General features: G+C 38.3%; 2 protein-coding genes across 7 annotated transcripts in view; one reads left to right on the top strand and one right to left on the bottom strand.

The window, feature by feature from the left end:
* The first annotated feature begins 906 nt into the window (after window positions 1-906).
* sh2d1aa (SH2 domain containing 1A duplicate a) lies at window positions 907-4,406 on the top strand. Its single transcript, XM_079870533.1, has 3 exons — window positions 907-1,086; window positions 2,604-2,667; window positions 3,377-4,406. Exons 1-3 carry the CDS (start codon window positions 950-952, stop codon window positions 3,497-3,499), a joined length of 324 nt encoding a protein of 107 aa, XP_079726659.1. The 5' UTR covers window positions 907-949; the 3' UTR covers window positions 3,500-4,406.
* Window positions 4,407-4,484: 78 nt separating this feature from the next.
* The window catches only part of tenm1 (teneurin transmembrane protein 1), a 180,760-nt gene continuing 168,035 nt past the window's right edge, over window positions 4,485-17,209 (bottom strand). For all 6 annotated transcript variants that reach the window (XM_079870528.1, XM_079870527.1, XM_079870531.1 and 3 more), the window contains 5 exons: window positions 13,554-13,844; window positions 12,511-12,901; window positions 10,237-11,457; window positions 7,792-7,934; window positions 4,485-7,328 (listed from right to left, as the gene is read on the bottom strand). In XM_079870528.1, the coding sequence (XP_079726654.1) occupies window positions 6,567-7,328; window positions 7,792-7,934; window positions 10,237-11,457; window positions 12,511-12,901; window positions 13,554-13,844 (2,808 nt within the window). In that variant the 3' untranslated portion in view covers window positions 4,485-6,566. The remainder of the gene's footprint in view (window positions 7,329-7,791; window positions 7,935-10,236; window positions 11,458-12,510; window positions 12,902-13,553; window positions 13,845-17,209) is intronic.

Here is a 17,209-nt window from a genome sequence, read left to right as displayed (position 1 = left end):
TGGACACAGTAGTGCCATATCCCACACGTCATAGTTTAGTCAGTTAACTTTTTTTCGGCCACATTATATCAAAAGATTACTCACGTGAAGAGTTTGAAATGCTCAGTTTCATGGGGTGATATTTTGGAACATAATTTTAAAATGTGAGAAAACCAAGTTATTAAAGTTGCTGCAAATGGTCGTGTTTTCTTGCATAAGTAACATGTAGGCTATTTAACAGCACTAACGTGGTTAGGTTATAAAGCTCTTAATCCATGGAAAACAGATACACTGATTCGTCTATACTGCCCTACAAAGCAAAAAGGCAGTAACTACGCGGAGTGCAGAACTGAGAAAATTACTTTAACCTATCCTGTCATCCAGCCTAGTTGTAGGTAGATTATTGGACATGTGGCTGTTTTGTTACTTTATATTAGCTTATTCTTTGTACATATCAATCCTCATATTTAATTTGATATTTTACCCCTATTTTGCAGTTACTGTATTCTTGCTTTGTATTACAAACGTGGCACCATAGGCTACCAAGGAAAAAGGCAGTAATTACAGATTCTCCAAAAACTATTACCATTTTTCTCCAAAACGACACACATTTGAGATAAGATGCGTTGTCACACAACAAAGGATGCCTTGAATGTCATGAAAATGATAATAACTCATTTTTGACCAAAAATGCAGTTACTGCCTTTTTGTTTTGTTGGGCAGTATATGTATAAATTATCAGAAGTTAGAATAATAAAATGGCTCTTTAAGGAAATCTATTTCAAACCGATAGCAATTGCTGCATAAAGGTGAATAGTAGTGTTTCTAAGAACAGTCCGAATGTGTCACATTGACATCTGCTGCAGCTGATCCTGGATCAGTTTCATTAACTCAGAGCTTCTCTTGACTTCCTTTAGCGAGGTCAGCTCTTGTGGTGTCAGTGTGTAATTGCTAAAGACAGTGAGATAGAATGGAGGTTTTGGCAGAGTATCATGGAGCCATCAGTAAGAGCCAAGCAGAAGAGATCCTGAATAAAGCGGGCAGAGATGGCAGCTATCTGATCAGAGACAGCATGAGCTCCGCGGGGTCTTACTGCGTGTGTGTGCTGTGAGTAACATTACTGCATCTATCTATGTCTTGTGAGTAGCGTTATGTGCAGAAAGCCGTAACAGTGCGGTGGTTATCAACTATAGTGGGTTTTTTTGATTGTGCTAAAGTGGAACTTCTGCAAGTATACATACTTTAGGTACACTTTCTATATCTTGCATTTAAAATCAAGTCAAGTCAAGTATATTTGTATAGCGCTTTTCACAATACAGATTGTATCAAAGCAGCTTCACAGTATTAAATTAAAATAATACAACAAGGTTTGTTTCTAGTGGAATTTATTGATTGATTGATAAAATTAAATATCCTCAAAATATCCCCAACTGAGCAAGCCAAAGGCAAAAAGACTGATATTATACAGAGGTCATACTATCCTTACTAATAGTGATATTAAAACACATTCTAGGCTTAATATTAAGAAATGTGCATTGTGCAAAAAAGAAGTAGCCTACCATAAATAAAGTTTAATTATAATATTCATATCAGTAAGTCTCAAGTGATACGTCAGTAAATATGTTAATAGATTTGTAGTATACTTAGGATGAAATAAATGTATTTTTAATTACATTTTGGTATAGATTTTTTTCGCCATGTTGTCATTATCATGTAGGCTACCAGGTATGTCATTCGCCATGACATACCAGCATCAGTTGCGTCCATTCACTGCCATTCATAATATATCCTCTCCTGTGGCCTCTGGGATAGTAAAGTGTCCATCAAATGCACACTTCAGAATCTTGCCGGAAGTAGTAGGTCATCCGGGTACTTTTCCAATCTTTCATGACCACTGTGAATTCGTTCATACTTCTTTTGTCACATACTGTTTTTCACCTACTATATAGGCTAGTAGGGAAGTATGTGATTTCGGATGCAGCCCAGAGAACATACTTTTTTTATTTGTTCAGAATAAGTAACTACTCAAGAGAGGATGCGATTTTGGACGTAGCCATTGCCTCTTAGGCTAGTCTGACCAACTTTGCAATTAGGAAGGCTAATCAGTCTTACTTTTTGGATTCTAATGAGACCAATCCATCTTTAATATTTTTACTTAAAAAAATGATGTGCACTTGTAAGACTAGTCTTAGGGCGGTGGCTCAGTGGGTAGCACTGTCGCCTCACGGCAAGAGTCCGTGCCCTGGCTGAGCCAGGAGTCCTATCTGTGTGGACTGTGGAGTTTGCATGTTTTCCCTGTGTCAGCGTGGGTTTCCCCCACAGTTCAAACTCAAAGACATGCAGGTTAGGTGGATTGGATGCATGTAGGGGTGTGTGTGTGAGTGTGAATGTTTCAGGAAGGGCATCGGGTGTAAAAACCTGTGCCAAGTCAAATGTGTGTGAAGTGGACCCTGCAAATGAGTTGAATAAGGGAAGATGGATGGACTTGCAAGACTAGTCTTAGTAGTTTATGCAACCACAGACTTAAGCATTCTAGACAGGCGTGTAATAGCTACAATACTATTCTATATTATCTATTATTTCTGCGAATAATATCATAATAATAACTGTGTGTAAATCTCCAGGTGTGATGGATGGATTTACACCTACAGAGTTTTCAAACAAAAGGATGGACTCTGGACAATAGAGGTACGAAGAGATTTAATAGAGCTTTGTATCTTTCCTCAAGTGAAGCCTGGATATAGGCCTAGATCTAATTTTGATCTTAACTTATGTTGTGTGTGATGATGTGTGACCATTTCTGTAGCAAAATTGAATGCCACTTTTACAGTATTTTATAAACAAGAGAACTACACTATATACTGTTGACTGCAGAGTACAGAGTGGAATTTTTTTTTTCTATTTGTGGTCAGTGTGTTGCATGTATTCATAGCTCACCACACAAATTAGCAGCCAGAGAATTGCCAACGTGTATCTGTTCTTTCAGTATCACCCACACAACCCATTTCATATGCATTAAGGAAAGGCAAGATATGCAAAAACCTCACACACTTTGAGATGCAGCTAAACATTTGCATTATGGTTCACTATGAAACAAAAAATAGTTCCTTATAACATTAAAACAGGTCATGTTTTATCTCATATCTTTGTGCTTACTGTAACTGATCAGCATTAACCACCAGGTACACGAGCAAAATCCCACAAAGCTCTTTTAGTTTATTTATATTTTACACTTACTCAGAGAAATCTTTCTCCATGCATGGGTCATATGGTAGTACCACAAGTTTGTATATATTATTTCTTAGAATTACCATTTCGATTAAATTGTACAATAAAAAATGATGTATAAGGTATAGCACTTTAAAATTTCTTTATTTTTATTTCATTATTTTTTCAGATGGCTCCTGGGATGAAGGAACGACTCTTTCGAAACGCCAGTAACCTCATTGCTGCGTTTAAGATCCCAGGCCAAGGCATCTCTGTTCCTCTTCTGTATCCTGTGAACAAACCTAAAAAATAACACACAAGTTGAAACAAACACCTCATTGTTGCTATCTGCTGTTAATGCATGCATGGGTATTTCTATGTCTGCGAAAATATCCTTGCATATAGAGGTGGGGGCTCTTAAGCCAAGGGTAAATTGTAGAAAATTTGTAAAAATGCTGTAAATGAATTGTAAAAAAAATAAATATTTAAGAGCATTAGATATATCAGGAAGGAGGAACCATTGAAATGCATTTAATGATTTCAATTTAAATAAAATAATGGTTGTTACCTTTCAAGTCGATATCAATATCAAATCTAAAAGTAATTGCAATATACAATAATTGTAACAACAAATGCTCAGCTATAATATATATGAAATAACTGTCTATTCCCTACTGTGTTATATTGTACATCTCTGTACAATACTGTGTATTGTCAGTCTGCCAACTGTTTTCAGAGGATTTTTTAAATAAAGAACCACCTTAAATTAACTAGTTTCAACAATACTCACTTCAGACAGCATCAGCAAATACAGATAGCCATCTATAGATCACTACAGAGAAACCCATGAGATAAATAGGCCTTGAACAAAGCCAGATCTTATTTTCAGTCTAGTAATGAGAGTTTGTCATGTTTGATAACAAGTGTTTCTGTCAAACACTTCTTGCAACAATGCTATCACTAATGTTAAAAACAGAATGGTTTTGACTTCAAAGAATTTATTGTAATGAAATTCAGAGCCTTTTTGATGTTATAAAATATATATATATAATATGCATAATGTACTTTTTTCCAGTCACAAAAAATATTTGCAGAAGAGATAATGTTCTATTTGAATCTTTATGATTCTTTGAACTGATGTGAAACATTGATGCCTCAGTGTTTGAATGATCATTCCTCTTGAGAAACAAATGCAAGATATAAAGGTTACAAATGAATCATAAATCACTCTGGAGTGAACAAGCGCTTCATCTGTTCTGTGCAAATACTCACACATACTCGCAACACAGAAGAAAGGGTTAAATTTGCATTTTTATTTATAAAAAGGCCACTGTACTTTGTTTTTAAATAGGCATGTTTAACAAACTGCATTAATCTGTGTACATAAAGGCCTATTTCAGCCAAATATACACCACAGGAACTTGTTTGGCCAAGGAGAGGACACTGAAGTTTTTTTTAGTACTTGACTTCTGAGAGAGGAAGATGATTTGATCATGAAAAAAAATTACACATTCCTTTTTCACTTCAGCAATGATTGTGATAATGACAAAGATGCAAACTAAGATAAAAAGAAAAATATTTCTGCCACAATTTTTTTCCTCGTGCAAAGTAATCGTACTTCAATTGAAATGAACATCTGCAAAATATCGAAAACATAACGTGCCTTTAGAGCACCTCTCGCACAAATCTGTTAAATATTTGCACACTCTAAAAATTCAGTCTAATGCATTTATCTCCACCTTATATTCAGTGCAAATATATATCTCAGATTAAGATTACAAAGCTTGATGGTACAGCATATCCACAGAATTCACAAGAAAATACATTTACTCCTAATTCTTTTGAGTGTCATGTATAAATAGTCCAGTATCTATAAACAGTCTACAATAGTCCATTAATGATATACAAGTCCATATCAAGAGTCCTACACACAGAACGTCTACCCACAGTGCTGCAGACTTTAATAGATTGGAAAAGACAAAAATACCGTTCTTTAGCAGGTGATTCTTTCATTTCCTTACACATCTTCCTCCTCAAGCCTCCTTCTAGTTTCGAGAGGGATCAGAAAAAAGGAAAATGACCAGTCAAAGTAATGGATAAATCCAAAACGTTGGAGCTTTGACACTCATTTAGAAACCAAAACGACAGACACGTGAAGTGAGTTTCACATTTAGAGTGCAACAAAAGCAACAGAAAAACAGTGAAATCACATGACAATAAATAAAAAAGAGCAGCATATTAACTGTAAACTGGGACCACTGTGTGGCATAAATCCATAAATCCTGGGGTATGTTTACAAGAATTCACCTCACAGGCATTAGCATTCATGTTTTTGGCTCCTGCAAGCCAAATCCCAAACGTAAATAAATAAAAAACAAAAATAAAATAATAAAAAAATAAATAATTGCATATAACGAAGGCATGTGACAAATACTGAAGTTGATTATGTACAATTATGTCTAAGCCCGTTTCATGTGATCGTTTCTAGCAGACCAGGAAGGCACAATTTCCACATACATAATTTTTTAAAATTTATTTCTACTTTGGGAAAAAAAAAGAAAAGTAAACTGTACAGTTTTGGCAAAAAAAAAAAAAGGAACAAATTTGTCTTCCACAGCAGCGGTGTAATTCGCTCAGCTTCGTCAACACTGATTAAGCAGAAACAACACAAGATGGTGGTGAGCTCTTGCCAAGACTCCAAACACTGTGAATCTCTTGCTGCTAAGAGGTTAAGTTTTGTGACACTTTTGAGTCAGATAATTCTCCAAGAATCCAGAATGCTGTTGTGAATTTGACAGTTCCAGATCTCTGTTTAAACGTCGGGTTTCTGGAAGGTCATTCTGAACTGCGAGGGCCCTGAAAGCCTTCTACGCAAATCCTGGAATGCAAATCGACTGAAAATTCGGAAACATTTAACAAAGCTCAATGAAATCACAAGGAAACCCCTCAGGTTTGCACGATGATTTAATGCCATAACCAGTTTGACTCGACAAGTCGAATGATTACTGTACACGCTCGAATGAGAGAATCAGCATGTGTAGAGATGAAGACTCCTTAATGTATGTCTAGAACAGTCACAGGTGAATCATTCTCTGTGCCTTCAGATTGGCAAGCAAGGCTTGTTCTTTAGTAAGAACGGTTAAGCCACTGTAAAACAGAAGGACAAGAAACAAACAAAACCGAAAAACAGGAATCTGAACTTGCCAAGAGTGCATCAACAAATGCAAAATCAATACCATCATTTGTCACATTTTAAAGGCAATAGAGTCTTTCTCACTTTGTTTGGTTGGGGGTTCTAAAAAAAAGCTGAAGAGATATGTGGTAGCTTGGAGTGTATAAAGGGGTGTGTAGGCGTGTAGAGGTGTGCTGAAGTGCCGCTGTTACCTGCGACCAGTTTCCACATGTCTGATCAGGTGAATGTTGAAGGGGCTGTCTGCGAGCTCAGGGTGTTGTTCAACAGGCAGAGCGTAGAACCCATCATACCCTGAGACACGGCCCTCCGCAATAAGCTCATCCTTTTCTTTATCAGTCCATGACAAACTTCCGCCCTCCCCCTCCAGGACCCTTTTCTGCTCCCGTAGCCATGCCCCTTGCACAGCTCGTATTCGTGCCGCCTCCAGCACACGTGTGCGTTCTTCCTCCGGCGTTGCTCCGTAGCGAATGTTAAAGCTAAGCGCCCCCTGCTGGAGCACAATGTCAGCGAATCGCCGCATTTCCCCTCCAACCATAGCACTTATCTGGGAAACAGAGACGTTTACGCCGTTCTCCAACACTCTGACTCCGCCTCCGGCACCGCCCCCGGCCACTCCCAGATCTGCCTCAAGTGGGCCGGCCTTGGTGAAATAGTGTGTGTCACGCCCTTCCACTGTGAAATGGAGGCCACGCAGGTATAAAGCACCGTTCAGCACAGCCGCCACACGACGGCTATCCTCGCTTGCCACGCCGATTATCTCAGTTGCCACCACTCCATCACGGACGGCAAATTTCACACCTTTGCCGAAAATTGAAGAAATGGCAGAGAAAATTGGCATGCGACCCTGCCGACCTCCAATTTTCCCATTGGCTGGCGTCATGGGGAGGCGATCCAACGAAATAAAGTTTTTCAAGTGCTTCTGAAGGTCACACTGGATGCCGAGTACAATCTGAGGTGAGATGTTATGAAATAGTTATCATAAGTCTTGTTTGATTGGTGCACAAAATTAACTCTTAAAGGAATAGTTTACCAAAAAATTAACCCACATGAACGGATAGAGTTGGTGAGTTGGATTGGACATTGCTGCCACTTTCATGAATGTGTCAAGGAGATATCTATCATATGACTTGCATAATACTTTTAAGATTCTTTTATGGTGCTTTTTGGTCATATTGGAATTTAGCCCCAATCCTGATTCATTTTCACTTTTGTGTTCAAAAGAGAAAAAAAGGTCAGAGTTTGGACCAGCATTATTATCATTATTGTTCCAAAACTTGACAAATGATGACAAGAAAAAGTTAATAAAAAGAAAAGAAAATGAGTTTTTTTAGGTAAACTATTCATTTAAGACTAGACTAAATAGACTAATTATGTTGGCGATGAATGCTGTGCTATGGGAAACCTCAACTTACCTTGCTGGTGTCCCAGGTTTGTGTGCGGATCTGTGTGGCCATCATCTCATATGTTTGCTCTGTGTTCTCCACCTTTGGTTTGGGGAACCCTGGAACCACATTATGAAGCTGGAACCCAAAGAGCTGCAGCCAGCTACTGATATCTGTACAGAAACAGATGCAAAACACTGTAAAGCCGTTTAAGATTTTTGTTTAGCTTTTATAAAGAATGCCTTACAGTTTTAGAACTTGCAACAGAAATTCTCATGTTTCTCAGAAATTCTCAGAAATTTTAGTGTAGACTACATAAGGAACTGTTCTGCTCATGTGAATGCAATATTACAGAAAATACTGAGCTACATAAAAGACAAGTCAGCTACAAAAAATTGAATGCAGTGTGAATGCGTCCCTAGCCGTACCCACCATTGAGGCCCCCAAGGTCTGAACCTCTGTTTTTTTCACCTGAGGTATATAATAAAAGTCGCTAATAATTTACTAATAATAACTGTTCTTTGGTGCTGCAAATATACTGTACAACGCCAAGATAACCAACTTTCGCATCTGAGCTGATAAGTGCTATAACAGTGAAACTGAGACGTACAATCCAATAAAAAAGTGGGCATTACCATTACTTTTTAAAAAGGCGAGCGTGAATTCCAGCAGAACGCTTCACTTTTAATGGTCAAAAGTAAGATGTAAGATGTAAGTAGGTAGCTAAACTGTGAAGCGATAGAAATGTTAAACGACCGACAGTACTATCCAGGACTGTAAACAACTCAATCGGAGCAATTTTCAGCATATTAGACATAAGATTAAGAATGAATGTGTGTAAATTGTGAATAATTTTTTCTAGCATTTTAACTTTTCTTAAACTTTCAGTTTAGCCTTTCAGTAAATCCACTTATTCTCAAAACTACATAAAAATGTAGACAGGGTAACTATGGTAAAATGTGTGGCTCTGACAAATGCATAGGTTGTAGATAGGACAGTCATTTAGCCTATTGTAATGAAAAAATAATTAACAATTTTATCTTTATTCATCACCTTCTTCCTTTAATTTTCTCTTTTTGGCAAGAAACCTGCAAGTATTTGCATCCTTTGTATTACTGTGCATTCACACCGCCACCGGCGATAGCGTCAAAGTGGCCGGAAGTCATTCATTTTCAATGTGAGCCGGTGGCGAGCTCCGGCGAGAAGCGGCGCGGCGCGTCTTGGGTGATGTGGGCGTCGAGGAGGGTTGAAGTCAGGTAAACTTTATGGTAATGAGCTTTGACGTGGTTCGGCGGCATCCAATCAGAATGTAGAAGTCCTCCGCTTGAGAGGATTCCAGAGAATGCAGTCCTGTAAACTTTGGTTCCGACCACATTAGTTCCCAAGCAAAATGGAGGAGAGGTTGATCATGTAAATTTGATAAGAAGGTGCGCAACACTATTTAAAGGCAACATTTTTGCGCTAAAACGCTTGTTTTTCAGCGGGAATGCAAATTAGACTAGCACTTAACCATGAACACAAAAGCCACACCACACAAATGGCTTTTGATTGGTTTATTTCGTTTATTGGATCAATTTCTTACTTTGACATTTAAAATATTCCATGAGGTTAACTTACACCATACTTGTGGTCAGTCTGCACATATAACGATCAACATGCTTGTTTGCTTTGTGGCCCCTTTAAATTCCAAGCATTCCATCTATGTCATAGCGTCAGAGCATCCACGAATCTTTCTACAGCGTTAGTGACAGGGCAGGCAGAGCAAATTTTGACACTCTCACCGGTGGCGGTGTTAATGCACAGTATGTATGCCCATGGCTGGTCAGTGCTCAAAATTTAAAGTGAGAGTTCTATTTCTAAAACCGTACGTATGGCCATGAGCGTGACAAAAACATTTAGCATGAGTCAGAATTCCCCTGGATTCAGTGAGACATATGGGATTGATGTATTAAACACATTTACATACTGAACAAACCTTTTTGTTTTGCACATCCCTTTTGCAATCACTGAAACAGTAGAGCCTCTCTAAAATGGTGTTGACCCTGGGTTTATGAAGACCTTGTTCTAATGCCAAACTAGCCTCGAGCAAGACACTTGACCCTAGTTAGCTTGAGGGAGACTGTCCTAGTAATTAGTCTACAGCACGTTGCTTTAGCTATAACTAATGAATCTCAGCTCTGCCATGTGCTATTTCTCAGCTGTTCATCTCCCCTTAGGGAAATGTCACTGGCATAAAAGCACAATCACAGCTCACAAAGCCAAACCAAAAGCATGACATTTATTTCACTTGACTGGCTATCGCCCCCTGCTTCTAATTTCTACATAAAGTACAAGTGAATCTGATCATATTGGACTTTCCAAGTTGAAGTGCCTAGCCAGTTAGGTAAAAGATTCTCTGATAATTATATTTCTGTTTTATCTAACTTTAGCAAGTACATTCAAAAAACTTAATTAGTCACAGAACTTTTTTCTTACCTGTTGTGAACTTGGTTACATCCTGTAAGTTTCCCAGAGGATAATTGTTCCTAAATGAATACAAATTAAATGGCTTGGGATTCACACTCAGCTCTGCCCACAATTCGTGATTGGGAGTCGTCCATCTTCCAGCTACCACGTCATAGTCGCGTCGGCCGAGATGCACCAACCGCGTGAAAGAGTCATAGAGACCACCCTGAAAGCCAAAGACGAGAGGAAAGGTAGGGTTGGAATCTCGGTAAACGTCTCCATACGGTGTGTACCGAATTTCCTTCACCACGTGGCCGCGACTACTGAAAACTGCAAGAGGAGTTCCAGCATTGTCACATGCTATATAGAATTCCTCGCCGCTGCTCATCTCCATGGCGATGAGGTGTCCTTGAAGGTCATAATAGAGGGAAGTGATCTCCGCACTACTGTGGTTGTACAGGTGCGTCACCCGTGTCGGTTCCATCAGATCAGCGTAGAAGAACTGCAGCTGTGCTCCATCGCTACTACGGCTGGCCACTCTCCTCCCGAGCCCATCGTAACGGTACCACATCCTCTGTCCGCTGTCCCGGTCGTAGGCGCCCAAAAGCAGTCCATTCGAACCGTAATCAAAGAGAAGATTGCCACGGAGACGCAAGAACCCGTCCTCATCGGTGCGGTACTGGATCTCTCCAAGGCGTGTGATGCGGTCACGGAGATCATAGCGTAGCGGTGTCAAACGTGCACTGTTACCGTGACTCAGTAAGTTGATGTTTCCATTTAGGTCGTAGCTGTAACGCCACTGTGGGCGGTCATTTATAGCGACTGTCTGCAACTGCCCATCTGCGTCATACTCGTACGCATAGCGCGTGATGTTGCTGTCCACACCGATGCGAATATCACAGTTTATGACACGTCCCATGCTGTCGTACTGCAGTGTCATCCAGTAGGCGATGGATTTCAGAATCTCATACTGAACCTCGATTACTTGCCCAGTTGGGTTGAAGATTTTAGTGTGCTTCATGGCATGTGTGGTGATGACCTGGTTCAGGTCGTAGTTGATAACGCTGAACTTCCCGAACTGCTCGATTCGTCCCGACACGTCCACGTAGCGGTAGAGGTCAATCGGAAGTGGTGTTTCGTTGATCATAGCTTGCATGCTGGTGACTCTGAAGTTGTTGTAGCTGTAGTCGAAGCGAGCATTAACCAATCCTTCTTCGCTGAAACGATATATTTGTCTACTCACAAGAGGACCTGAATCCAAGAAATAGAGAGAAAAAGAGAAAAGAAAAAAAAATAAGATGAGAAGTTAGCAGAGAGCCACACAGAGGTTAGGTAAAACAAGAGTCAGCTTCGCCATAGTGTGAGATTGGATGAACTCCCCCACTGTCAGACGACTGATTGTGATTCAAAGCGCTTTTAGATCAGCCAAGCAGTAGGGGATTGAAAGCGAAGTGACAAAAGGAAGATTAAATGTCAGCCTGTATGTTTATTGGTGCAAGAGTACAACCTGTTTACCTGTCCAACTGCTCACACATCTTACTTGTCTCTCTGTCTCACGGGATTATCACCTCACCTGTTTATTTGTGCAAAGATGCCATGGTGATACTTGTCTCTTTGCTAATTTAAGTAAGCATTTCACCTGGTTACTGGCTACAGCAAAACTTGATAAATGTATGGAAAATCGTATTACCTGGCTTTCTTTAAATTACAGCTGATTGATATGGTATGACAGTGCATAAAATGTGATGGCAGAAATGCTGCTTATACTACAGTAGATATATTTGCATAGCTAATAGAGTACAGTATGTGTCATTTTTAATATAATTAATTAGGAGTAATCAAAAAGGGCACCACATGGTTATTAAAAAAGAAACCACTTTATAGTGAATTTACAGCAAACATAATTAAAGCATGAATAAGAATTGGAATCGTAAATAATTTAACCCTTTAATGTTTAGTTTAAGAAAGAAATATTTTGAACTAAACAACCAGACAGTCTGATTCACTAAAATAGAATCAACTCATAAGAATCATTTGTTTGGGAATCAAACTACAATGAAAGCACTGTGTTGTTGAGTCACTAAAAATAATTGACTCAAAGGAGTCATTTGTTTGGGAATTGGGCTACACTCGTGTTTGTTTTTGATACACACACACACACACACACACACACACACACACACAAAATCTATATATATACCATAATGTAAAATTACTCATACTGTGATATACCATTTTGGTCACACCAATCAGCCCTACTGTCAATGTGTCTGTCAGATAACATTGTTTTTGTGCTGCTCTTACCTGTCTGTCTGTAGCGGATGGTGCAAACGAATCCTTCATGCATCAGGTGGATGGTTTTAACAGCACCTGTTGCCTCGTCGTAGGTGAAGGTAATAAGTGTTGAATCATAGAGGATCTCAGCCAGCCGGGCCACTCGGCTGTATTTATAGATTACATGCCTGCCTGTGCCCAGGTACAGGCTCTGGAGCAGGCGCCCATCGTGGGCGTAGTCTTGCGTGAAGCAGGAGGTGGGTGAGTCGGGTGGGGTGTAGGTGTTTCGGTAGTAGCCCACAGATAGAGAGGTCTGCAGGCTGTGTCTCACCATGCTGGGGAGAGTGACTGACAGCAGACAGTCCGTCTGATCGTACTCAAATGTATAGCGCCGCTGACTGTGTAACAACAGCTGAACAGACTGAGAAGGAGAAGAACCAGAAAGAAATAGAGGACAGAGAGAGACTTAAACATGTACAGTACCAGAATCTCATGAACATGTTGCATTTCACCCCCCAATTAAAAAAAGAAATAAACTAAATCAAATTTTATTTTGCTTAAAAAAATCCCAAATTCTTAAATCCAGAAAGGATATAAGTTTTTTTCATTCCCATTATTCTCAAAAGTTAATTTTTTTCTGTGCATTAAAAATTGTATAAATTGAAAAACAAATCTGAAAAAAAGAAAAAAGAATTAAAAATAAATACTTGTTAAATACTTTTTACAAATACATTTTACACATTTAAATAAATGTATATATTTTGTATTATTATAGTAAATAGAATGAGATATTTTGCATTATGGTAATGCTAATTGGGCTCTTGTCATAAAAATAATGTTAGAATGCAAAAAATAAAAAAAATGCAAAAGCTAATAAAACAGGCTTTGTTTTTAAATAAAAAAATATGATAAGTTATCAATAACAATTAATAATAATTAAAAAAAGTAGTAATTAAAAACAAAATAAAACAAGTTCTTTCTTCTCATTTTGGGGTCAAATACAACCTGGGCAGTTTTTTTTTTTTAGATTCACACAGGCATAGCCCCATCTCTGACACACATACAGTACATACCTTTTCCAGAAAAGTGTAGCTCCAGATCTTCCCATTGGCCCAGGTCCGTGTGATGATGCGTCCGTTATCGTAGTCCCTACGCTCGGTCCAGTTGCCTCTCTGTATGCTGGTGACCAGACCTTCGCTCGAGTACGATACTCGCACTTGATTGTATTTACTGGGGGTCCAGAGCACAGGCCTGCCTTTGTCATCATACTGAACACGCAGAGTGAACTTGCGATGGTCATCATAGATCTTCCCAACCCGACTCTCTTGACTATAGTCTATAGACAACACATTCCTGTTGTGAGCCTGAGCGAGAGAAGGGGGTGAGAAAGAAGGTAAAACTTATGATCTTATTACATCAAAGTACACAGAAACGTGTGCAATAAAATTGGCAATAAAAGAAGAACATTTCTTTCTCAGGGGCACAGAGGGAGACAGGGTTGCAGTTATGGCCAACATTATTCAGCATATACATCAATGAATTGACAATTGAATTGAAGCTCCTGATTTCACTCTGTGATTCCTAGATCAATTTCCAGCTCTTTGCAGATGATATGGTTTGGCCGTCTACCACTGTAAGGGGCTACCGCCGAGTCTGCACCTTCAAGAAGATTTTGCACCCATAAAAAGATAATGTCCTGTAGAGATGCCAGTTAGACTTTGGCTAAATATATTAGAATCAGTAATTGAGCCGGCTGCCCTTTACAGCAGCGAGGTGTGGCGTCCACTAACAAATTAGAAATTAGGCAAATGGGGAAAACATCCAACTGAGACCTTGCATGCAATTTTCAGTAAAAAATATCTTAAAAGTAAATGGGAACACTGCAAATAACGCATGCAGGGTGGAATTAGGCCAATAACATTAATTCAGTGATCCCTGTATCATTATAAAACCTTGGAATGAGAAGAGTTGAGTAAAGAAAACAGACCACTCGCTGAGCTGGTCCTGAGTTTTACAATTAATTGTACAAACATACATGCCCCTTGTGACCAGAGCAATTCTGTGAGCATAATTAGAATAAACCAATTTACAAACACATGCAAAATATGGTTATATCATATTTGGAAACCCAAAGTAAAATGCAATTCTGTTTGGACCTAATAATACTGCACAGTGGCAGACTACTTATGCTGCCTTCCATTCATCAAGTACTGTATAGTCAGATTTTCCAACCTGGAATCATCCACATATGACTTTGAATGGAATGAAGCACTGTCCACTGTGTCAGATTGAAAAAATCTAGGGTCAGGTTCAAAATGCACTCTGCACTGGCAGCTCATTGTCTCTTTGCCTGTCACTGAATGAGTGACAGTGAGAAAGTGGCATTGTCTTCTTGTGCCTTTCTCAAAAAAAACCCTACTTTTCAAATGTATTATTAATAGTGCCAGGCACGTGCACAGGTAGGGCTCAACCTGTGCAGAGCACATGCCCTTTTTGCCTTACACTCCGAAGTGCCCTTTTTTCTTGGTGGTTGTTTTTTTTCTTCTTCAATAAATCAATGCTATTGGTCACCCTTTACGTCTGTCTGTCTGTTTTACAAATATTTAGCAAATGAAAGTTCTTAAAAAGATCTTGTGTAAATCTTGTTTGATCCTCAAACTGTCAGTAACTCCGCCCCCTTCATCTTGACTGAATGAACTGAAGTTCCGCAGCAGCCGCACAGCAGCCAGCTGCTGAACAAAGTTTTGCAAGGGTAAACAAAGATCTTGTTGTTTGAATAAGTACTAAACACTATGTCTATAAAGGCTCATATTTTATTTATTTGATGTCTGACTGAGACATGTGGGACCTGAGAGAGAGGTCTAGCATTTGCCATCTAGTCATAGCCAACACAGCCTACACATAAATAGCCTGTGCATAGTAGCATTTTATCTTTTATAAAATGAGATTTTGGCCAAATGTATTTTACAACAGGAAAAACTGAGCGCCCATATAGCAACAACAAACCTGTTGATGAAAATATAATGTGATGCCGCCGGCGCCGTTTTAATGACAGACAAAATGCACATTTGCTGGTCAAAAACCCCGTAGCTGCATTTGAGTTTGAATTTTGTAAAATGTTAACAATATATTGATAAGTAATACAACAACATATAATTTGTTTTACCATCGGAAAATCATTAGCACAGGTGCGCCCACTGCGCTGTTTCGTTCTGGAACTTACATAAAGCGACTGAGTGATCCTCGTCACCTAGGTAACATACATTTCTAAGATTTATGATTGCTGATACACTTAATTTATAAAAATGTAATCATGTTAAGGTAATAATATAAAATTATGGTAAATTCAAGGCTGTTAATATGCACGTATTCGCTATTTAGCTAATTTTTTAATCTATAGTAGGCCTATTCTATAGGCTACACTCCGCTCGTCTTCACATGTATAAATGTAGTAAATCATGTTTTTTTTTTAGAAGCCCTGAAACCCTGTATATCTATATTATCTATTATTATTATGGTTGTTGTTATTAATAGTAAATAAATCTAAAGCTTTTGAGACTATTATTTTGTGTTATTGAATTTGTCATGAAGATGTGACCATTTCTTCTTTTTATGTAGGCTTACTAAATAATCTTAATATAAAAAAAAATAAAAAAAGGGAGGGGGGTGCCCTTTTTCGGTTTCAACACATGCCCCTCAAAAGGCCTGTGCACGGCCCCGAATAGGGCTATCAGCATCAACACATGCAATGAATTAAAGATGTTTAAGACATTTGTTTACAGATTTAATTTGACAGTATAACTGCTCTAAATAAAAAAAATCGAATTAACAAAAAACTATATATATTGTCAGGTCAGAGGTCAACCTTCCGCCGGAAATCTCTCGTGAACGCATGTACGGCTGTTGTGGGAAGCAGTGATTATAGTTTATAAAGTTTTAAAAATGGAAAAAATCCATTGTTTATTGATGGATGCGCTTTTTTCATTTGGGGTGAACTATTCCTTTAAGCAACAAATCGGCATTTTTCTGAAGGATCATGTGACAGTGAAGACTGGAGTAATGGCTGCCGAAAAAATACATTTTTCCATCACAGGAATAAATTACATTTTAAAATTAATATTTGTATTGAACATTGATGGAGCAACAGCTTTTGTGTGAAAATAAATCACAAAAGTGAGTTATTTTGTTTAAAATTCTTATAAATATGTGAGGTGACAAGGTTGGCCTTTTACCCCACACACAGGGTAAAACCAGCATGGGGCAAAAGGCACAAAGCATTGATACAAATACTTTAGCTAAACTAATATGTTTTTAATAATGTCTAAGTTATACTTGTTCAAAACTATCAAAAAAAGTTTGTACGATTTTCTGTTAATTTTGATAAATAAAAGAATTAATTTGTGTTCAATAAATATACTGTCATTAAAATATATTAATATCAAATATATTTTAAAAATACAGAAACAAAATTACGTTAAAAAGTAAAGATTCTGAAAACACTGAAGGAGATCCCATAATTATTTGATATTTACAGTGGTAACAACAAATCATATGACATGATTAATATCATATTCTTAAATATGATTGTTTCATTATAAATATGGTTATTATCTCTAAGGTGGACACCCAACTTAATATATTATTTACCATCTGAATCTAACCATGTCATGTCAACAAATGGAAAAGTCAACCAGCTATTTATTATCATGTGCCTTTCACCCCAACAGCA

Source organism: Squalius cephalus (genome assembly GCF_949319135.1).
Source record: "Squalius cephalus genome assembly, chromosome: 5".
Taxonomy (NCBI): Eukaryota; Metazoa; Chordata; class Actinopteri; order Cypriniformes; family Leuciscidae; genus Squalius; species Squalius cephalus.
The sequence above is the reverse complement of the archived record's forward strand: the minus strand, read 5'-3'. Positions and strand labels throughout refer to the sequence as shown.

What these genes read in the sequence shown, in the direction of transcription:
- sh2d1aa (XM_079870533.1), top strand. Translation starts at nt 950, where the DNA reads ATGGAGGTTTTGGCAGAGTATCATGGAGCCATCAGTAAGAGCCAAGCA. An exon ending in TCTTACTGCGTGTGTGTGCT is followed by an intron (nt 1,087 to 2,603) that starts GTGAGTAACATT and finishes GTAAATCTCCAG; the next exon opens with GTGTGATGGATGGATTTACA. An exon ending in ATGGACTCTGGACAATAGAG is followed by an intron (nt 2,668 to 3,376) that starts GTACGAAGAGAT and finishes TTATTTTTTCAG; the next exon opens with ATGGCTCCTGGGATGAAGGA.